General features: G+C 39.0%; 1 protein-coding gene across 20 annotated transcripts in view; it reads left to right on the forward strand.

Moving 5' to 3' along the window:
• EIF4G3 (eukaryotic translation initiation factor 4 gamma 3) overlaps nt 1–24527 on the forward strand; it is a 354405-nt gene that overhangs the window by 244801 nt on the left and 85077 nt on the right. For all 20 annotated transcript variants that reach the window (XM_070777387.1, XM_070777392.1, XM_070777394.1 and 17 more), the window contains one exon: nt 20774–20862. In XM_070777387.1, the coding sequence (XP_070633488.1) occupies nt 20774–20862 (89 nt within the window). The remainder of the gene's footprint in view (nt 1–20773; nt 20863–24527) is intronic.

Here is a 24527-nt window from a genome sequence, read left to right on the forward strand (position 1 = left end):
TTCTCAACCTAGACCATAGTAAAAAACCTGCTCAAAATTTGTTTCAATATGACTCTCCACAAAATTTTAAATTCTGATTATTTCTTAACTCTTAAGACACAGGTATATTTATATCAGTTTGGAATAGTTGTAGGACTTTATGAATATTAATACGTATGCATTTTATCTCTCTAGCTGTCTTACACATTCTTCTAGAGTAGCAGAGCTCTAATTTATTACCCTCACAAAACTTCTATTAAATGTTTTATTAACTCATCTAAGCAAATGAATGTTTTTGTTGGTGTTAGTTTATTCTTGGTTTGTGTGTGTGTGTTTCACAGTATCTGACTAACAAATCAAGTGTATTTAAAGTAAATACAGCCACTGTGGAAAACAGTATGGAGGTTCCTCAGAAAGCTAAAAATAGAACCATATGATCCAGCAATCCCTCTCCCAGACATACATCCAGACAGAACTCTAATCTAAAAAGATGCATGCGCCCCTGTGTTCATAGCAGCATATTGACAGTAACCAAGACATGGTAACAAAGCAAATGTCTGTCAACAGATGAATGGATAAAGAAGATGTGTTATATAAATGTATGCAATGGAATCCTACTCAGCCACACAGAAAAGAATGAAATAATGCCATTTGCAGGAGCACGGATGCAACTTGAGATTATCATACTAACTGAGTCAGAGGAGAAAGACGAACGTCGCATGATATCACTTATGTGTGGATTCTAAAGTACGACACAAATGAACCTGTCTGTGAAACAGAAGCAGGCTGGGTGGGCGTAGAGCATAGACTGGTGGCTGCCGGGGGGAGAGGTTAAGTGGGGAGTGGGGTTGGGGGCTCAGTTCAGGCGCTCAGTCGTGTCTGACTTTGCAACCCCATGAACCACAGCACACCAGGCCTCCCTGTCCATCACCAACTCCCGGAGTGCACCCAAACCCATGTCCGTTGAGTTGGTGATGCCATCCAGCAATATTATCCTCTGTCGTCTCCTTCTCCTCCTGCCCTCAATCTTCCCCAGCAGCAGGGTCTTTTCCATTGAGTCAGCTCTTCACATGAGGTGGCCAAAGTATTGGAGTTTCAGCTTCAGCATCAGTCCTTCCAATGAACACTCAGGACTGGTCTCCTTTAGGACGGACTGGTTGGATCTCCTTGCAGTCCAAGGGACTCTCAAGAGTCTTCTCCAGCACCACAGTTCAAAAGCATTAATTCTTCGGCGCTCAGCCTTCTTCACAGTCCAACTCTCACATCCATACATGACCACTGGAAAAACTATAGCCTTGACTAGACGGACCTTTGTTGGCAAAGTAATGTCTCTGCTTTTCAATATGCTGTCTAGGTTGGTCATAACTTTCCTTCCAAGTAAGTATCTTTTAATTTCATGGCTACAGTCACCATCTTCAGTGATTCTGGAGCCCAGAAAAATAAAGTCCGCCATTGTTTCCCCGTCTATTTGCTATGAAGTGATGGAACTGGATGCCATGATCTTAGTTTTCTGAATGTTAAGCTTTAAGCCAACTTTTTCACTGGAGTTTGGGGTTAGCAGATGTAGATTATTCCATGTGAATATATAAGCAACAGGTCCTACTGTCTGGCACAGAGAACTGTATTCAGTATCCTATGACAAACCATAAAGGCAAAGAATACAGAAAAAGAATATATATATAAGTGAATCACTGTGCTATATAGGAGACATTTACACATTATAAATCAGTTATACTTCAATTTATAAAAGACATATCAACAACATGTAAGCCATACTGTCCTAGTTGGAAAAATTTGTTGTTTTTAATAATAGCTATCATTGGTTAATTGCTTACTATATGCCAGTCACTGTTTTACTTCACTTCTTTAATGCTCACAACTGTAGTATCTTGTTTTTTTTATTTTATTTTATTTTTTAACTTTACAGTATTGTATTGGTTTGCCATATATCAACATGAATCCGCCACAGGTATACACGTGTTCCCCATCCTGAACCCTCCTCCCTCCTCCCTCCCCGTACCATACCTCTGGGTTGTCGCAGTGCACCAGCCGCAAGCATCCAGTATCGTGCATCGAACCTGGACTGGCGACTCATTTCATATACGATATTATACATGTTTCAATGCCATTCTCCCAAATCATCCCACCCTCTCCCTCTCCCACAGAGTCCAAAAGACTGTTCTATACAGAGTGAAGTAAGCCAGAAAGAAAAACACCAATATAATATACTAATGCATATATATGGAATTTAGAAAGATGGTAACAATAACCCTGTATACGAGACAGCAGAAGAGACACTGATGTAGTATCTTGTTTTATGGAAGAGGAGACCAAGACACAGATGAAATAATACTGCTCACGGTTATATAGTTAGTAAATAAATGGTAGAGCCAACATTCAACCGTAGCTCGATTTCTAGAGCTCATAACCACTTACCTATATTGTCTCTCATTTTAAAAATTTACTTCTTTTTACTTTTCATTGAAGTAGAGTTGATTTACAGTATTAGTTTCAGGTGTGCAACATAGTAAACCAGTGTTTTTACAGAATATATTCCATTTAAAGTTATTATAAATTGTTGGCTGTATTTTCTGTGCTTTGTTTTTTTTTGTTTGTTTTTTTTAATTTTATTTTATTTTTAAACTTTATATAATTGTATTAGTTTTGCCAAATATCAAAATGAATCCATCACAGGTATACATGTGCTCCCCATCCTGAACCCTCCTCCCTCCTCCCTCCGCATACCATCCCTCTGGGTCGTCCCAGTGCACTAGCCCCAAGCATCCAGTATCGTGCATTGAACCTGGACTGGCATCTCGTTTCATACATGATATTTTACATGTTTCAATGCCATTCTCCCAAATCTTCCCACCCTCTCCCTCTCCCACAGAGTCCATAAGACTGTTCTATACATCAGTGTCTCTTTTGCTATCTCGTACACAGAGTTATTGTTATCATCTTTCTAAATTCCATATATATGCGTTAGTATACTGTATTGGTGTTTTTCCTTCTGGCTTACTTCACTCTGTATAATAGGCTCCATTTTCATCCACCTCATTAGGGTTAGGGTTGTGCTTTGTAATATATCCTTGTAGCTTATTTATTCTGTACATAGTGGTTTGTGCTTCTTAAGCTCTTGGCCACTATCTGCCCTGCTGCCTTCCTGCTCCACACAGGTGGCCACCAGTGCATTCTCCGTGCTGTGTTTCCTCTCATAATTTAAAGTCGTGTAAATTCTAGTAATGTGGATACTCAGTTTATATTGGGCATGAATATAGTACTCATATAAATGAACAGTCGACAAAAGAGGCAAATGATGGCAGGGGTTAGAGTTAAATGCACTCACCTTAAATAGCTAATGAGGAACCACAAAAGCATAGAAGATGTCACCCCCTGCCCATTAGTTAATAACTCTTTCTGCAAGTCTCTACTGATTCCAAAATCCATGCTAGGCTGTAACTTAGTACCAAGAACAGCATTTAAAAAATGAAAAATAGGTCATTATTTACATGGCAGCTTTCAGTAGTCAATGAAATACTTGATACCATCAAAAACTGTTACAATTTTTAGAACCTAGCACCCCATTAGTAGTTTTCATTCACCAATTACCTAGGAGCCCCAGAGCTGTCACACATTAGCTACTGCTAGTTACTATTTTTAAACACAGAATCCAAACAAGAATTGAGTGATATTTGAAACACTTAATTCTATATTTTGATCATTTAGGGAGATGTTTCCTTTGAAATGTGATACTGCACTTTACAAGGATATTTCATAAGTTGTACAATCACATTACTAAATCATGGTATGACCCTCTAAATGCATAGCTTTCTTACACGTTATAAATGAAGTCTACAGTAATCAAAATAATAATTGTATCAGAAGAATGGAAATAACCCTCAAGAATTTATTTTTTTGTATATGTTCCTTATACCATTTTTATCAGGTCAGTTTTTCAGAAGGGAGAGTATTTAAAAATTCCACTTATTTACATTTAAGACTTGGCACCCCACTCCAGTACTCTTGCCTGGAAAATCCCATGGATGGAGGAGCCTGGAAGGCTGCAGTCCATGGGGTCGCTAAGAGTCAGACACGACTGAGTGACTTCACTTTCACTTTTCACTTTCATGCATTGGAGAAGGAAATGGCAACCCACTCCAGTGTTCTTGCCTGGAGAATCCCAGGGACGGGGGAGCCTGGTGGGCTGCTGTCTATGGGGTCACACAGAGTCGGACACGGCTGAAATGACTTAGCAGTAGCAATTATTCAACTCAGGGATTTCCTAGGTGGCGCAGTGATAAAGAAACCGCCTGTCAATACAGGAGACATGGGTTCAATCCCTGGCTCAGAAAGATTCCCTGGAGAAGGAAGTGGCAACCCACTCCAGTATTCTTGCCTGGAAAATTCCATGGACGTAGGAACCTGGCAGGCTGTGGTCCATGGGGTCGCAAAGAATCAGACAGTGACTGAGCGACTGAGCACACACACACATGATTCAACTCAACAAATTTTGAGCAACCTACTTTGAAGAAATTGATGCTGACATTTTAAATTCCCGTAATAGAAAAAAAAAAAAAAAAAATTCCCGTAATAGACTCTAGAGTGTCTCTAAAGTTTGAATTTATATTTAGATGCGTTGTAACTTAAAATACTTTCTGACAGTGTATCCTGATCCATATTTTGGAACACAGGAAAGAACTGTCATAGAAAGGCAAGAAATAACAGACGTGTGACATAAAGATAATGTGTCAAGAAACTCTGATATACTCATACCTGAGTGTGTGTGGTGGAAGCGCAGGATTGGATTGGCTAACAGCTTCATTCCATTTGTTCAGGCAGTGTCAGTTTGTGCTTACTATCTGACAGGCCCTCTGCCGACCTCTGGGGCTCAGAGACGACTTTCTCCTGGGAACGTGATGATCTTAAAGAGAGACAGATGTGTTAATACAGGGTTGGGTAAGGTGACGATGAGGGATAAGTGATCACATCTGTGAAGGTGTGTTTTATTTTTTGTAGTGGCCTCTCCCGGAATTCGGAGAAGGCAATGGCAACCCACTCCAGTGTTCTTGCCTGGACAATCCCAGGGATGGGGAAGCCTGGTGGGCTGCTGTCTGTGGGGTCGCCTAGAGTCGGACACAACTGAGCAACTGAGCGACTTCACTTTTCACTTTCATGCATTGGAGGAGGAAATGGCAACCCACTCCAGAACTCTTGCCTGGAAAATCCCATGTATGGAGGAGCCTGGTAGGCTACAGTCCATGGGGTCGCAAAGAATTGTACACGACTGAGTGACTTCACTTTCTTGCTTTTCTCCCAGAATAAGGTTTCAGTAGGCTTCTCTGCACTTAACAGAGCACTGGCCATGTGGACTCACTGATGGAAGGCTTTTTAAATCTGGGTTTAGGTATTCAAGGTATTTAGAGTTGAAAAGTATTTAGTAGATGGAAAGATTACTACTTATTTTATAGTCTATTTTCAAATTATGTATGTATGTTGTAGTGACTGACACTTTTTTATCATCACTAGATTTGCCTCAAATTTAATTGCAGTCTGTTTTGATCATGGTAGAAGTGGCACAGATGCATTTTTTAAAGTGTAAAAAAAAATGCCCAAGACATTGTAGGATGCGCATTACAATGGAATTCGGAGACCTAGAAAATGGAGTAATGGTCTCATTCGAATCATCTTTTTTTCTCATTGCTAGCAGAACTGTGTAATGTCCTGTCCTCTGCTGAGCTCAGGACAAACCTTCAGTTCATTTCGGTTCAGTTCAGTCACTCAGTCATGTCCAACTCTTTGCGACCCCATGAATCGCAGCACGTCAGGCCTCCCTGTCCATCACCAACTCCCGGAGTTCACGCAAACTCACGTCCATCAAGTCGGTGATGCCATCCAGCCATCTCATCCTCTGTCACCCCCTTCTCCTCTTGCCCCCAATCCTCCCAGCATCAGAGTCTTTTCCAATGAGTCAGCTCTTCGCATGAGGTGGCCAAAGTACTGGAGTTTCAGCTTCAGCATCATTCCTTCCAAAGAACACCCAGGACTGATCTTTAGAATGGACTGGTTGGATCTCCTTGCAGTCCAAGGGACATATCTTCGAGACACTTTATTATTTTATTTTCCTGATGACATATGACGCTTAGGGCTAACAGGCAAACAGCATTCTTCAGTATACCCTCCCTTGTTTATCTCCATATCCCCTCCTGTTGCAAAAACAAAAGACAACCAGAACGAAAATGAAGTTGAATTTATGAGAAAATATAGGAACAAAGAGTTGAAAGGCAGAGTATTGTATTGGGAGGACAAAGGCTTTGAAGTTGTACCTATGTCTTAGTTGCTGTTGTTGTTCAGTTGCTCAGTCGTGTCCGACTCTGCGACCCCATGGACTGCAGCACGCCAGGCTTCCCTGTCCATCACCAACTCCTGGAGCTTGCTCAAACTCACGCCTGTCGAGTTGGTGATACCGTCCAACCATCTCGTGCTCTGTCGTCCCCTTCTCCTCCTGCCTTCAGTCTTTCCCAGCCGGTGAGTCAGTTCATTGCATCAGGTGGTCAAAGTGTTGAAGCTTCAAGCTTTAGCATCAGTCCTTCCAGTGAATATTCAGGATTGACTTCCTTTAGGATTGACTGGCTTGATGATATCCTTTCTGTCCAAGGCACTCAAAAGAGTCTTCTCCAGCACAGTTCGAAAGCATCAGTTCTTCAGTGCTTAGCCTTTGTTATTGTCCAGCTCTCACATCTGTACATGACTACTGGAAAAACCATTTTCTTGACTATGCAGACCTTTGTAGGCAAAGTGATACCTCTGCTTTTTAATATCCTATCTAGGTTTGTCATAGCTTTTCTTCCAAGAAGCAGGCATCTTTTAATTTCATGGTTGCAAGGCACCATCTGCAGTGAGTTTGGAGCCCAAGAAAATAAATTGTAGCTCCAGCCTTTATTCTCTCCAGGATGGGTCCATTTAGTTAACTTTCTCCTATTTCAGTTGCCTGATCTCTGAAATGGAAGTATTACAGTTCAGTTCAGTCGCTCAGTCATGTCCAACTCTTTGCAACCCCATGAATTGCAGCATGTCAGGCCTCCCTGTCCATCACCAACTCCTGGAGTTCACCGAAACTCATGTGCATCAAGTCGGTGATGCCATCCAGCCATCTCATCCTCTGTCGTCCCCTTCTCCTCCTGCCCCCAATCCCTCCCAGCATCAGAGTCTTTTGCAATGAGTCAACTCTTCGCATGAGGTGGCCAAAGTGTTGGAGTTTCAGCCTCAGCATCAGTCCTTCCAATGAACACCCAAGACTGGTCTCCTTTAGGATGGACTGGTTGGATCTCCTTGCAATGCAAGGGACTTGCAGAGTCTTCTCCAGCACCGCAGTTGAAAAGCATCAATTCTTTGGTGCTCAGCTTTCTTCACAGTCCAACTGTCACATCTATACTTGACCACTGGAAAAACCATAGCCTTGATTAGACTTTGGACCTTTGTTGGCAAAGTAATGTCTCTGCTTTTTAATATGCTGTCTAGGTTCGTCATAACTTTCCTTCCAAGGAGTAAGCATCATTTAATTTCATGGCTGCAATCACTATCTGCAGTGATTTTGGAGCCCAAAAGAATAAAGTCTGACACTGTTTCCACTGTTTCCCCATCTATTTCCCATCAAGTGATGGGACCAGATGCCATGATCTTCGTTTTCTGAATGTTGAGCTTTAAGCCAACTTTTTCACTCTACTCTTTCACTTTCATCAAGAGGCTTTTTAGTTTCTCTTCACTTTCTGCCGTAAGGGTGGTATCATCTGCATATCTTAGGTTATTGATATTTCTCCCAGCAATCTTGATTCCAGCTTGTGCTTCTTCAGCCCAGCGTTTCTCATGATGTATTCTGCACATAAATAAGCAAGGTGACAATATACAGCCTTGACATACTCCTTTTCCTATTTGGAACCAGTCTGTTGTTCCATGTCGAGTTCTAACTGTTGCTTCCTGACCTGCATATAGGTTTCTCATGAGGCACGTCATGTGGTCTGGTATTCCCATCTCTTTCAGAATTTTCCACAGTTTATTGTGATCCACACAGTCAAAGGCTTTGGCATAGTCAATAAAGCCGACATAGATGTTTTTCTGGAACTCTCTTGCTTTTTCCATGATCCAGTGGATGTTGGCAATTTGATCTCTGGTTCCTCTGCCTTTTCTAAAACCAGCTTGAACGTACAAAAAGACCGAAACAGTGTTTATTGTTGTAGAGAGTCATTAACTTTCAATTCAATTTTGATTGCAGGGGATTTGTTGATTAATAGATTTTAGGTGGGCATATACTGTATTAGCCCTGGAGAAAGAAATAGCAACCCACTCCAGTATTTTTGCCTGGAGAATTCTCATGGACAGGGGAGCCTGGCAGGTTACAGTCCATGGAGTCGCAAGAGTCAGACACGACTTAGTGAATAAACCACCACCACCGTACTGTATTAGATGCTGGATGTATAAAGGAGACCAGTAACATGCAGTTATTATCTTTAAAGAGCTCAGATCCTGAATAATGCATTCTCAATTTGTTCCAAGTCTTTGATTGTATAGAATAGCAAAGGTGTGTTAAGTGGGTTACTAGTAAAATTCTTACCACTGGTGAGATTGCTTTTGACTATAAGGTAAAAGCTAAATTTCTAGCTTTAATATTCTCAGAAACGTATTAAACTAGAAAAGGATATGGTCATAAAGATTATGAGGCTATTTAAAAGTCAAATGAATCCATTTCAAAGCCTTTGGGTTATAAAGTGGCCCATTGATAAATATTTGAGACATTATCAAAAAAGAAGACTTTTCCGGTCCTTTGTTTTGAATTTATTAAAATAGATGTGTTTTTTTCATGGCATTTTTGTTGATATTGTTTATAAACATAATACATATTCATTACGTAAAATTCATTATACAATTGCAATAACATTTTGAATTTTGGGGCAAAATAAAATTACAAGGCAACAGTGTGTTAAAGGTTAATCTGTTTATGGAGTGTATGCAGGTTAAAACAAACCAACAATCTAATGGAATATTTTGAGTAAAGGATGAAATAGTCAATTAAAATAGGAGAAATGCTCACCCTCACTAGTGATTGTTGAGATCCCATTTTTAGCTGTTAGTTTGGCGGATACAATATCAATACCTATGAGAATGGGAGAAATCCAGCACTCGTGTATGTGTGGTAGGAATGTCAGTTACTTTTACCTTTGGAATGAAACGTGGCAGTATCTATTAAAATACATGCTTACGTGTTTGTGCTTTGGGGAGGTGAGCAAGGAGGAAGTAAAAGTACCAGTAGGTACTTTTAGAAGTTTAGAAGTGGGTTTTGTAGCAAGAAAAAGAGCAAAAAATGTGAGTCTTCTCAAGAGCAATGGTATATATATATGCTGTGGGGTATCATGTCACTGATGAATGAATGAGACAGGGCTGTGTCATAACCTGGAGAGGTTTTCATCATAAGTTAAGAGAAAAAGCATTTTTCAAAGTAACTTGTATAGTTTGACCCCATTTTAAAAAATTTGAAATAACCCTATGTATTTTATCGTGATTATTTGTGTGAGCCACAACGTATGGCAGACCGTATACCAGAGTTTGTTCACTCTGTTCAGCTGAGGCAACTGGAACTCACTAGTTGCTAGAAAGGGATATTACTTTATATTTATTTCAAAAGGTATTTTTGGCATTTTTGAAAAGAAGAAAATTAAAATGTAGAAAGCAGCAAAAGTTAGGATGAAGAAAAAAGACCCTTGAAATCCAATTACTTGGGTCTATAGATTTCTGTTTCTTTCCGTAAATGGAAGAATACTATCTATGCTGTTTTTTAAGTCTTTAAAAACACTGTCATTTTTTAGATTTGTAACATTCATAGATATGCTTTGTTTTATTTACTTTAGAAACCAAGACTACTCTAACACCTTTATTGAAAGATATTTGATATAAAATTAATGTATACATATTTAAAGTATATTTGATTACTTTTGACATTTGTATATACTCATGAAGCCATTATAACCATCAAGATAATGAACATATTTATTGCTTCAGAAAGTTTCCTCCTGTTTGTAAATCCTTCTGTCCCGCACTACCCTCACCTCAGTCCCCAGGCAAGCACTGATCTGCTTTCTATCACTATAAATCAGTTTGCATTTTTTAGAATTTTACGTAAATGAAATCAGAACTCATAAACTGTTCACATCAAGTATGTCCATATTGTAGCACATGATAGCAACTCATTTTTTAAAGCCTGTTGACACATTATGGATGTACCACAATTTGTTCACCTATTAGTGGACATTTGGGTGGTTTCCAGTTTGGGGCTATTACAAATAAAATTGCTGTGAGCATCATGTTTAAAACTTTGCATGGACATATGCTGTCATTTCTCTTGAGTAAATAACTAGACTGGAATGACTGAATCGTATGTAGCGTATGTTTGATTTTTGTTGTTGTTCGGTTGCACAGTTGTATCTGACTCTTTGCAGCCCTGTGGACTGCAGCATGCCAGGCTTCCCTGCCCTTCACCAACTCCTGGAGTTAGTTTTTTTTTTTTTTTTTTAAGAAATTGCAAAATACTTTCCAAGTATTTATGCCATTTTATATCCCCACCAGTAATGTAAAAGACTTTCAGGCTATTCTTTTTCTGGTTTATTTCCTTTACAACTTACAAAAATATGTTGTACATGTTATGTATGGGTCTGTTTCTGAATTCTCTCTCTTTTTTTTTTTCCTGTTGATCTAGTTGGCTTTGTTGATAACCAGTACCAAACTTTCATCATTACTGAGGCTTGTAATAACTCTTGAAATCAGTTAGCATTAAGTCCTTCAACTTTAGTCTTTATTTTCAATTTTTTTTTGGCCATTCTAGGTCCTTTGCTTTTCTGTGTTAATTTTAGAGTCAGATTTTTCCTACAATTTTTTCTCTGTAAAACCTATTGGTATTTGATTTGGTTTGTGTTGAATCTATAGATAAAATTGATATCTTACAATATTGAGTCTTCTGACACAGTAACATGATATGTTTTGACATTTAAGTCTGTCTTCTTTAATTCAGTCAGGAATGTTTTGAAATTTTTAATATACAGAGGTTTTATAATTTTGTCAGATTCATGTCTTTTGATAGCTACTGTAAATGGTATTTTTATTTCAGGTTTTATTTTTCACAACTAAATACGAGAATACAGGAGACTTTTTTACTCATATTCTGCAGGCTTGCTAAAATTCACAAATTATTAGCGTTTTTGTAAAATCCAAAGGATTTTCTTTGGATTTTCTACATAAATATGTCACGTGTGAAGAAAGACAGTTTTACTCCATGTCTAACTGCATACACGATTTATTTCTTTTTCTCGACTTACACTAGCTAGTGCCTGCAGCACAGTGTTGAGTGGTGAGAGTGGATGTGTTTGCCTTTTCTTTATCTCAGGAAGCTTTCTAGAAGTCTTTCACCATTATGATGTTAGCTGTAGGGTTTTGAATTGTCTGATGAAAGAAGTTCTTGCTGATTAGCTGAGAAATTTGTTATTTCTATCAGAAATACATGGTGGACTTTGTCAGTTCTTTTCCTCCATTTCTTGAGACAGTTATAGTCTTCTTTTTTCTTTATTAATTACTTTCCATTTGAATGTTAAACCAACTTTGCTTTCCTAAGGTAAAACTTGGTCTTGAGGTGTTTCTCTTTTCATGTATTGTTGAATTTGACTTACTAAAAACTTATGTAGTATTTTTGCATCAAGTTCTTAAATGGTACTGGCATATCGTTTTCTGGTATTTTTATATTTGGGTAAATGGTGGTGCTGACATCAGAGAATGAATGAATAAGTAGTCCCTCTTCTTCACTATTGTGAAAGTTTCATGGAATTGATATTGTTTCTTCCTCACATGTTTGTAAGAATTAACCACTGAAACCATGAGAATATATATGACTGTACTGAGGAGAAAAATAATCAAAACTGATTTATGACTGACTTAAAATTAGCATACAAAACCATTAATTATTTAATATATTTAACTGCATTTCACATAATTAAAAAGTAGTGACATTGAATTGACTTAATTAGAAAACATAATTGATGGAACCAGTAGACAGAAATCTAGTGAGGCTGGAGAAGGCCTGAACAACGCAACCAGCTTGACCAGCAGATGCAGAAGTGCCAATGTCCCATTTGCCCAGACAGACCATATTGTGGCTCATAAAACAAGACTTAATAAATTTAAAAGGATTCAAGTCAAAGCAGGTATATTATCTGACCTAACCACAATGCAAGTCAGAATTCATGGTTGTATCCTTTTCCTGTTGATGCTATGACATACCGCCACAATTTGAGAGATCAGGAGTCCAAACTTGGTTGCACTGAAAGTCAAGATATCAGCAGGTCTGTGTTTCTTCTGGAAGCTCTGTGAGAGAATCTGTTCTCTTGCTTTTTCCATCTTTCAGACATACATATATTCCTTGCGTTGGGGCCCCTTCCTCTTATCTTGAAAGCCAGCAACATAGCATATTCTTACCTATTCAGTTCTCCTGCCTCCCCTCCTTCCCCTCGCCCCGTGAAAGAATCCTTTTGATTACATTGGATCCATTGGGTTACTCCAGGATAATAATCTCCCTGTCAAGATTCCTTGGAGAAGAACTAAAGAGCCTCTTGGTGAAAGAGGAGAGTGAAAACGTTAAAAGCTTAAAGCTTAACATTTAGAAAACTAAGATCATGGCATCCAGTCCCATCACTTCATGGCAAATAGATGGGGAAACAGTGGAAACAGCAGCAGACTTTATTTTGGAGGGCTCCAAAATCACTGCAGATGGAGACTGCCGCCATGAAATAAAAAGACGCTTGCTCCTTGGAAGAAAAGTTATGACCAACCTAGACAGCATATTAAAGCAGAGACATTACTTTGCCATCAAAGATCCATCTAGTCAAGGCTCTGGTTTTTCCATTAGTCATGTGTGGATGTGAGCATTGGACTATGAAGAAAGCTGAGTGCTGAAGAATTGATGCTTTTGAACTATGGTATTGGAGAAGACTCTTGAGAGTCCCTTGGACTGCAAGAAGATCCAACCAGTCCATCCTAAAGGAGACCAGTCCTGGGTGTTCATTGGAAGGACTGATGTTGAGGGTGAAACTCCAATACTTTGTCCACCTGATGCGAAGAACTGACTCATTTGAAAAGACCCTGATGTTGGGAAAGATTGAGGGCAAGAGGAGAAGGGGTGAAAGAGAATGAGATGGTTGGATGGCATCACCGACTCAATGGACGTGAGTTTGAGTAAACTCCAGGAGTTGGTGATGGACAGGGAGGCCTGGCATGCTGCAGTCCCTGAGGTCCCAAAGAGTCGGACACAACTGAGCAACTGAACTGAACTGAACTATCAAGATCCCTTAAACTTATTCACATCTGCAAAAGTACTTTGGTCACGTCAGGTAACATACTCACAAGGCAGGGACTGGGATGTGGATATCTGCGGCAGTATGTTATTCTCCCTACCACACTACCAGGATAGTACTCAGGCTGCAGTTGACACCACTAAATGACCATTTTAAAAGTGAAAATGGTCTCAAATTATTGAGTCAATCTCCATCTGACAAAACTATTAAATGAGTAAATTTTATAAGATGAATAATGTGTGAGATCTAATGTAAAACTTGGTGATTGTAGTTAATAACTATTGTATACCTGAACTTTGCCAAGAGAATAGAACTTCAGTGTTCTTACCAAGAAAAAAAAGATAAATATATCAGATGATGGATGTGTTAACTAGATGGAGGAATCCTTTCCAGTGTATGTGTGTGCATATATTAAATCACCACAGTGCACACTTTAAATATCTTACAATTTTATATGTCGTTTATACATCAGTAAAGCTGAAATTTTACATTAAAAAAATAAGGAAAGCAAAAGTAAACCCAAAGGAAATAATAAAGATAATAGGGAGAATAAAAAATAGAAAATAGGGAATAATAGGGAAAAAATCATAAAACCGAAAAGTAGTTATTGATTAACATCAATAAAATCAATACACCTATGATTTGATTCTTACTGTGATGGTATTTAATGTTAAAACTGGAAGTAAAAATTTTTTAATTGTATTGTAGATGTATATTTTGGTGGAATTTAAGTCTAGACTCATCTTTTTATTATACTTACTTCTTGGTTTCAGTTCTAGGTCCTGTGGAGTCTTGCTTATACTATTTCAGCTTCTGTGAAGCAGTCCTAGAGCAGAGAGCCTTATTTTAACAGATGCTCAGTTCAGTTCAGTCACTCAGTCATGTCCGACTCTTTGTGACCCCATGAATTAACAGATGCTGGGGAGAATAAATATCAATCCATCTATCCGTATCAAATAGCAGCACCTCAGAAGACTGAAGAAACCCTGACTGACTTACATTCTAGTGTTTCTTTTGTTTGACAGACATCTCTCAGTGAGCCTATCATTCTTGCATATTTATCACTTTAATTCTTTTCCAGTTATTTATGTCTCCTTTGTAAAAACCTAATCTTTCTCTCACTTGGGTTTTTTTTTTCTGTGTTCTGCCCCTGTTCCTTAAATAAATCATCAAAATTACCTTGGTTCTCACAAGGATCTGGCAGAAAAAAAGGAGAGGATAAGATCCCCATCCTCAACAACTCTAGATAGAATTCTTGAATATGATATAATCAGAATAATTTATTGTGACTTTTAGCATTTCAAAGCTGTTGTGGGGGAAAAAAGGAAAAATATTGGAAGGGGATGGAGACAGTAATGAGAAGGGATTAGACGTGGGTGTTGGGGATTTCCTTGGTGGTCCAGTGGCTAAGACTCTGCTCCCCCAGTGCAGGGGACCCTGGTTCAATTCCTGGTCAGGGACCTGGATCTCACATGTGACAGCTAAGAAACTGCATGCCACAACTAAAGATCCTGTGTGCTGCAGCTAACACCTGGTGCGGCCAAGTAATTAAAAATATTTAAAAAAAAAAGAAGTGGGTATATAGAGTGGGGCCTCTCACTGCAAATTCCATTATTGTAACATTCTACTGTTTATATACAACCCTGTGACAATGTACTTGGGACCTTCCCTTACCAGTAGTAAAGTATCCCCCCTTTTTTTTTCTTTTTACTTGTAAAAGTTTTGGGCATACAAATTTATAGTTCTGCATCTGCATCCACTACCGAGTAGTCAGCACCCAAGTCTGTGTAACGCTCCACCACAATAGGGTTGACTCCCTTCACCCATTTTCCCTCCTCCTCTCCGCTTTGGTAACAACTGACCTGTGCTCTGTGTCTGTGAGTTTGTTTTTGTTTTGTTTGTTCTGTGTTCCGCGTGAGTGAAATCATACAGTATCTGTCTTGCATCTGACCTACTTCACTTAGCACAGTACCTGCAGGGTCCATCCCTGTTGTCACGAATGGATGTTCTTTAGTTGCTGAGTCGTGACCAACTCTTCTGCGACCCCGTGGACTACCGCCCACAGTGTTCCTCTGTCCATAAAACTTCCCAAGCAAGAATAGTAGGGTGGACTGCCATCTTCTCCTCCAGGGGCTCTTCCCAACCCAGGCATTGACCCCCATGTCTTCTGCATTGTCAGGCGGATTCTTTATCACTGACACCTGGGCCTTCATTGTTTCTATGGCTGTGTAGTGCTCCATTTGTGTGTGTGTGTGTATGTGTGTCTGTGTGGGTGTGCGCGTGCGTGCACACCCCGAATCTTCTTTTTGCATTTAGCCATCAGTGGGCACTTAGGTCGTTTCCATATCTAAGCTGTTGCATATGGTGCATTAAATACAGGGGTGCATATATTTTTTTAAATTAGTGTTTCCATATTCTTCAGATAAATACCCAGAAATGGAATACCTTGGCTGTGTGGTAGTTCAGTTTTTAAATTTGGGGGGAATCTCTGTTCTATTTCCTGTAGTGGCTGCAAGAATTTACACTCCCAACAACAATGTACAAAGGTTCCCTTTTCTCCACATCCTCTCCCAAAGTTTGTTATTTCTCATCTTTTCAATAGTAGCTATTCTGATAGCTACGGTTGCTAGCTCCTTGTGATTTGGATTTGCCTTTTCCTGATAATAAGTGATACAGAACATATTTCATGTGCCTGTGAGCCATCCGTATATTGTCTTTGGGAAAATGCGTGTTCAGATCCTCTGCCCATTTTTTTAAATCAATTTGGTTGGGATTTTGTTGTTGATGTGTATGAGTTCTTTATATATTTTGAGTATTAGCCCCTTATTAGATACATGATTTGCAGATATCTTCTCCAGTTTAATCAGTTGCCTTTTCACTTTGATGATGGTTTCCTTTGCTGTGCAGAAACTTTTTAGTTGATGTAGTTCCATTTATTTATTAAAACCTAGTGATTAAACTTGTCTATATCCCCAATATTTTTCAGACTTTATATTAGTCATTTCATAAAAAGAGCTCTGAAGGAAAACATTTTCCATCCAATAATATCAAAATTAGCAAAAATCTTGAAATCATAGCTTTTCTTTCTTTGAATTTTCTTATTCTCTGTTTTGGGGGCTTCCTGGCTGGCTCAGTGGTAAAGAATCTGCCTGCCAATGCAGGAAACACAAGTTTGATTCCCTGGGTTGGGAAGATCCCCTGGAGAAGGAAAGAGTGACCCACTGCAGTATTCTTGCCTGGAAAATCCCATGGACAGAGAAGTCTAGCAGGCTACAGTCCATGGGGTCATGAAAGAATTAAGATAGTAAACAGCAACAACATTCTCTGTTTTAAAGTAGAAAATCAGTGTTCCTCTGAGAGTTGAATTCTTATGGAAAGTTGGGGAGGCTCTATTAGACATCTCTAAATTCAGGTAATTATGAATCTCATGCAAGATTGTCTCTTGCCCTGTGGTGCTTTAATGCAAGGCAGGAGAAAAGAATATGTCTTGGGAATGTCAATAATACCTCCTTAACAGAGAGCTGCTATTATTTATTCAGTCGACAAATTTGAATTCCTACCTGACCACCTTACCTGCCTCCTGGGAAACCTGTATGCAGGACAAGAAGCAATGAGAAAGTTAACTTCTGTTCAGTGTACATCATGTGAAATGCTGGACTGGATGAATCATAAGGTGGAATCAGAATTGTGGGAGAAATATCAACAACCTCAGATATGCAGATGGTACCACTTTAACAGCAGAAAGCGAAGAACTAAAGAGCCTCTTGATAAAGGTGAAAGAGGAGAGTTAAAAAGTTGGCTCAAAACTCAGCATTCAAAAAACTAAGGTCATGGCATCTGGTCCCATCACTTCATGACAAATAGATGAGGGAAAAGTGGACACAGCAAGAAACTTTATTTTCTTGGGCTCCAAATCACTGCAGATGGTGCCTGCATCCATGAAATTAAAAGAGGCTTGCTCCTTGCAAGAAAAGCTACGACAAACCTAGACAGCGTATTAAAAAGCAGAGGCATCACTTTACCAACAAAGGTCCATCTAGTCAAAGCTATGGTTTTTCCACTGGTCATATATGGATGTGAGAGTTGGACTATAAGAAAACCAAGTGCCAAAGAATTGATGCTTTTGAGCTGTGGTGTTGGAGAAGACTCTTGAGAGTCCCTTGGACTGCAAGGAGATCCAACCAGTCCATCCTGAAGGAGATCAGTCCTGGGTGTTCATTAGAAGGGCTGACATTGAAGCTGAATTGTAAATACTTTGGCCACCTGATGCAAAGAGCCAATTCATTCGAAAAGACCCTAATGCTGGGAAAGATTGAGGGCAAGAGGAGATGGGAGTGACAGAGGATAAGATGATTGGGTGGCATCACTGACTCAATGGACATAAATTTGAGCAAACTCCTGGAGGTAGTGAAGGACATGGAAGCCTGGCGTGCTGCAGTTCATGGGGTTACAGAGAGTTGGACACGACTTGGTGACTGAACAACCACCGCCTTGTGTAAGGAACTTTGCTTGGCACTATAGAAGATGCCTTAAGGAATATTTTAAGTAAAAGAACAACCAATCAGATCAATTATTTAGAGAGGCCATCATTCAGGCATTATTGTATTTAATACGAATTGGAGGCAATGAGTTGAGCCTCTGTCATAGTTAAATCAGTGCAGCAGTAAGGGCCTAATTAAGACATAGGCATCAGAAATGGACTGCTGCTGCTGCTGCTAAGTCGCTTCAGTCGTGTCCAACTCTGTGCAACCCCATAGACGGCAGCCCACCAGGCTCCTGCGTCCCTGGGATTCTCCAGGCAAGAACACTGGAGTGGGTTGCCATTTCCTTCTCCAATGCGTGAAAGTGAAGTCGCTCAGTTGTGTTCGACTCGTAGCGACCCCATGGACTGCAGCCTACCAGGCTCCTCCGCCCATGGGATTTTCCAGGCAAAAGTACTGGAGTGGGGTGCCATTGCCTTCTTTGCAGAAATGGACTAGAAAGAACAAATCTGAGACAGTATCCTAAATTTACTTCCCTTCTTCTAATTTGGTATTAATTGTCCTTTAAATCTGGCAGCTGATGTTTCTGTCTGTCTCTCTCCCTCCCTTACTTCCTCCCTGGTCCCCTACTTCTCCCCACTCTAGCACACCCAAAGGTTACTGCACCCCTCCAACAATAAAGGGAGGAAGAAGAGGTGTATATCACAGTCATTAGACACACGGTGTGTATCTGTGTCCACTTTTTTAAAGGACTGAGTATCTCCTAAGGAGGGGTGTGCTTTCTCTCACCTCTTTTTGTGAATTATTACTTTAAATCAAAACTTCAGCTGCTTGAACAGAGTAACAATTCCTGCTGTGCAAGTAGCTGATTTTTTAAGAAAGCATATTAAATGTGTTAATGTTACCCATGGAAGAAATGTTTTAACGTTTTGGGTTCGTTTGATATAGTTTTGAAGGAAAAGTTTGTCTACATCTTTGGTTTTTTTGGTTTAGAGGAAATGATACCCAAGTTTATATTTAATCCTAACAAATCCTTCAGAAAGTGATCTTCCCTTTTCCATGAATGAAAATTAAAGCTGAATTCATGTATGTATGAAATAAAATTTTAATTTTAATGTACAGGTTCCTCAAACTCTGTAATTCTTAAAAGGAATTCTATGAAAGCAGAATTAATCACAGACATTTTGGAGGGATGCATGTAAAACAGACTGGTTATGTAAAATCAGAAGATCCATAAAAATGGAGAGAGACCACCACATATCACACGTACAGATATTAATACTTGAACGTACATATTCATGATAAGGCTGAGGCAAAAGCGAATTTAAATCCACCTGTAGTTACCATAATCTGAGTTCCATCCATACTTTGAGAAAATGGTTTACCTTTGGTAGGCTGTGAAGGAAGAGTAGCCGTTGGTCTAATAATGTTTTCTCATTCATATGGTCTGTAAAGGGAAGGATAAAGACAAGTTGGTTTGAGGAGTGGGTAATAAAAGAGATTTACAGAGTATTTTTATCATGGTGCAGTAGTTTTGAGAACATTATTAAATGTCTCTTTTTCCTTGTTCCCAAGACCAGTGTGAGTGTTTATATTGTACCATTCTTCCAAAAAAGATTTGAATCACCCAGAGAGATTGGTTGGTTTCGTCTCAGTAAGACCTTTTGTTTCTGTCAGGAATTAGATTAGATAGTTCCTTTGGCTTTGTGTTCACTCACTTTCAGTCAAGTCTGTGTATTTATAAAGTGGCCTTTCTTTGACTCTCCCCTCCCTTCCCATCTGCCTTAGAACCTCACTGCTTGCTTTTGACTCCTGCCGCCTTCTGGTCTCGTCTGAAGTCACTCAGTCATGTCCAATTCTGTGACCCCTTGGACTGTAGGCTCCTCTGTCTATGGGATTCTCCAGGCAAGAATACTGGAATGGATGCCATTCCCTTCTCCAGGGGATCTTCCCAACTCAGGGATCCAACCCAGGTCTCTTGCATTGCAGGCAGATTCTTTACCATTCTGCACCACTGACTGCCTTCTGTGGGATCCTATAAAATATGTTTTATTTGCTTTCTGATGTTCCAGGTATCTTTAAATTGTATGTCCAAATGTTGATTTTGTGAACTTTGTAAGCCAAGTAAAGTGTTAAAAATTCTTCGTAAGCTTAGGTTTCCATGTGGAACTTCTGATACGGTAGAATAATTCAATAAAAATTATGTTCCTGGGAATTCCTGGTGGTTCAATGGTTAGGACTCATGCTTTGGTTCGATCCCTGGTCAGGGAACTAAGATCCTGCAAGGCGTGCAGCACAGCCAGAAAAAACACATTACCTATTTCTTCCTTAATTTTCACCCCAGCCATATGAAAGGATAGGCCCACAGTATTGATGTGAAGTGAGAACTCGGTGCTGTGCAAGTGCTGTCTAGCTAATGAAATCTTTATCAAAGTATACTTTTGCTGTCTTTTTTAAAGCAAAATTTGGAATTTAGTATTTTTTATGGCTTAAAGGCACCTTAGATATCATCTATCTTGGTCTTACACTTTATAGTTGAATATGCTAGTACCTGAAAAGTGTTACTTGCTTAAGATCACATGGTCGATTAACAGTAGAAACAGGCCCAAGTCTAGAATTGGCTGGTAGCCCAGTTTGTTATATAGATACTCACCTCATACTGAATTATGTGGCTTGGTATGTCCTAACCATGAAACAGGAGGAACTTAGGCCACTGTTTGAAGGCTATATGAGCTGATGTGAACACTTTGTGCCTAAGACATTTGCCATTGCAGTCTTTGGGCCTCAATTACACCGTTCTTCACTTATCCATCTGTCTCCTGACTGTGCAGGAAGCTCTCTTTTTGCTGAATTTGAATAGAGGTATCATTTAGACCTAATTTCAATTTTTGCAGTGGGAAGTAATGGCAGCCTGCTCTTCTATTTCAGCTCAGACAGCTATACCTGCACCAAAGATGTGGAAGAAACCAAAAGACCGGACCCGAGCCACTGAAGAGTCGTTAGAGGCAGAATCAGAGGTAAGGGACAGCTGTAAATATCTCCAGCTCATCTCCGGAACAGTGGTGCTGTTTTCTCAGAAAACTGTGTGTTTATAACTTTTTCTTGAGATACTGTCTTCCAAGCAAATATATCAAGCTCAGAGTCTGATTTTTTTTTAATCCATTTAAAGAATTTTTTATAGATTGTTTTTTATAGGTTGATGTTGAATTTTTTATAGGTAGCTTATTCAATTTCACTGAATTCTTGTTTCTTTTTTAAAATACCTCTTCCCAAATAGCAAAAATAAGTATTGTTAATTTTTCCCTTATATTTCCACATGTAAAGACTAATCTCGTTGTTTTTTTTTTAAAGTGGTTTTGTTTTGTTTTTTCAAATGCCTATTAGCTGTCCTGGTGGAAATCATCAAGTGTATTTTAAGGAAACTGAGTTTGAATCTGTTGTCCTTTACCTGCATCCCAGTAACATGACTTTTCACATATGGCTTGAACTAAGGCATGGATTTTGCTTTAGGATACTGCACACCAGGTCCCGGACAAGCTGTGAGGAAGAGTCAAGGGCAGGTTCTGTCCCAAGCCATGCTGTCCCAGTTTCATAGTCTCTGATCTCAGTATGCCTATTGTTATCTACTGGAGCTTTTAAAGAGGAGTAATATAAACAATTTCCACGTTTCTTTTTTTGTTTCTTTTTGAGTTCTTATGTCTACTTTATTAAAACAATTTTCACTGAATGTTTAAGATGATAACATTAAAATGTAGAAATCATTTTTAAATAACTTTAAATGCATTTGTTTTATAAACTTGTCTTCTGGTTGTAATTCTTACCCTCTTGAGGCTGCTCACAGCGCCCCTTTGTTGCTTCTCCCCGTCTGGTCACTGCTCTTACTGATGCTGAGTTGATGTCACAGTTGTCCCCTAGCAACCTCTAAAATGTCTCATGGGTGTGATTTCATTGTGGTTATCAGGGGGTAAGATTTGGCAATAAGTTATAGAGGTGCAAATAGTTACTACACTCCTTTTGCAGCTGAACAAGAAAATGTTGCTCCTACAAAGAATAAAATACCTTCCAGAGGCAGGGGGATCGCATACATTCCTGGTACGGCTGTAAGAGCTCACAAATGGGTTTATCTTTAGAGTCAGCTGTAATTTATTCACTTTCTTTTATTATACTTTATGTTCCTTTGCCCTGTGGCATTTTTAAAAGCATTATTGAATATTAAATGGGTAAGTCACCATTCCTCTGCTTCCAGATTTTCATCCTCGTCTTTAGGTCAAGGGTTGACAAACTTTTCCTGTGTAACAGTCCAGATAGTAACTAGTTCAGGCTTTGCAGACCTAGGGTCCCTATGGCAGTTTCTCAGCTCTACCGCTGTAGCCCCAGGGCAACCATGGACAGGGTGTAAATGAATGAGTGGCGATATTTCAGTGAAAGTTTGTTGGTGAACATTGAAATTTGAATTTTATGTAATACTCACATTTCATAAAATATTCTTCTTTGAAATATTTTTCCAACGTTACAAGTGTACACAAACACATCCTTCCCTTGGCACAGTACAAAAGTGGGTGAGGGCCCGCTACTGGCACGCGGTCCATAATTTGCTGAACCTGCTTTAGATTATTACTCTTCATGCACGAGAATTGTTGAGGCTCATTTTGAACCAGTCACTGTTTTCTTAACCTAAGATATTTGGTCATTTGCACACATACTTTTTCCAGAAATCCTAGTCCCTTGTCTTTCTAAAATTAAGTATTTACTAGAGTAGTTTAATAAATATTGGTTGTCATTGTCTTCATTTTTCATTGATCATCATGCTATCTTTTTCTCAGGTTTTTCTCAGCCTTTAAAAGAATGTTTTTCAGGGATCAGTATATTTTAGGTTGTATATTGAGTTGTTACATCATTGCAGGTATTTAACCAAAGTCTTTAAATTACAACCTAAAGAGATAGCATGAAGGATGATTCATCATAAAATTGTTATTCAAGACAACTAAAAATATATTTAAAACTTGTTGGATATTTCATCCATCATTACATATGTAATTGTCAGTCTGATTTTCTGGCACATAAAAAAACTCTTGCAGTAAGCAGACAGTTTTGTTAACTAAATTCTTATTTAGTAAGTTCCTGTAAAAATGTTTGCTTTGACAGTCTAGCCAATAAAGTGCTTTCTTTTTTCAATCTGGTTTTCAGGATAAACAATTCAAGAATGGTTAGATAATTACAAACTAGTTGAATAGAAGTCCATCCTGCTAAAGAAAAGTAATCATCAAATATTTAATGGAACTATTTTTTTTATGGATTCCCTTGAGAAATATCCCATCTAACAGTGTGCCTCAGACACCTCACTGATTCTTTGTGTTCTAAAATACGGTTTGTCATTCATGGGCCAAGTTTCTTTATACTTTTTTTTTTCCAGTTAGAAATGGACTTTCTCAATAGTACATCCTTTGTTTGTATCCAACAGATTATCTGTTGTTGATTTTAGATACAGAGAAGATGACTCAATAAACTTTGCTCTCTAAAATAGCATTGTTTCACCTTTCCACGACCTGAAATAAGATTTCTGTATGATGTATAACGTGGTTATACTACTCTGTAATAAGTTTAAGAACTATTTGCAGGCTCACATGCCAATTTATTAAAGATCTTGATGAAAGAAAGTGAAAGTGCAAGTTGCTCAGTCATGTCCGACTCTTTGCAACCCCATAGACTATACAGTCCATGGAATTCTCCAGGCCAGAATACTGGAGTGGGTAGCCTTTCCCTTCTTCAGGGGCTCTTCCCAACCCAGGGATCGAACCCAGGTCTCCTGCATTGCAGGTAGATTATTTACCAGCTGAGCCACAAGGGTATCCCAAGAATACTGGAGTGGGTAGCCTGTCCCTTCTCCAGGAATCGAGCCAGGGTCTCCTGCATTGCAGGCAGATTCTTTACCAACTGAGCTATCAGGGAAGCCCAAGATCTTGATGACCTATACTTAATCATACGGTGGTATTACAGGGAAGTTTTGAATTTAGATTATAGTTGAATATAGAATAAGAAAAAATGAGGCGGCTAATGTATGATTCAAACTTGGTAGATCAGTTTTTTCTTAAAACATAAAAGACGCCTCAATTTCTGCCATGTTTTATAAAAATATTGAAAAATCATTTTCAACAATTGTTTTTGTTGGATTTTTTGTCTGTCTTCTGATGATTTCCATGCTCGTCTTGTTGGAGGAACGAGGAAGTATGTGTGGGTGTGTTTGCATGAACGTTTTATTTCCGTTTTAGAAAACACGGCCTTAAAACCATCTGTTTCTGTTGATAACATTTTAAAATCTAGCGTCTTTTCCTCATGATCTGATTGTTTTGTTGTTCAGTTGCTGGGTGGTGTCCAACTCTTTGCAACCCCATGGACTGCAGCACTCCCGGCTTCCCTGTCCTTCACTATCTCCCAGGAGTTTGCTCAAACTCATGTCCGTTGAGTCAGTGATGCCATCCCACCATCTCATTCTCTGTCACTCCCTTCTCCTCTTGTCCTCAATCTGATGTTAGTAGAAGAAAATGTATTAGTATTACATCTTTTATACTATTTCACTTAATAACAACGTAGGGTTTGCAACTATTTAAAAAATTTTTTCATAAATCAGTTGGGGTAACTGCTTCCTGGTGTATATGACATTTTTTAATACCATCCTCTGTTC

The sequence above is a fragment of the Bos indicus genome, chromosome 2 (genome assembly GCF_029378745.1).
Source record: "Bos indicus isolate NIAB-ARS_2022 breed Sahiwal x Tharparkar chromosome 2, NIAB-ARS_B.indTharparkar_mat_pri_1.0, whole genome shotgun sequence".
In the NCBI taxonomy this organism is placed as follows: domain Eukaryota; kingdom Metazoa; phylum Chordata; class Mammalia; order Artiodactyla; family Bovidae; genus Bos; species Bos indicus.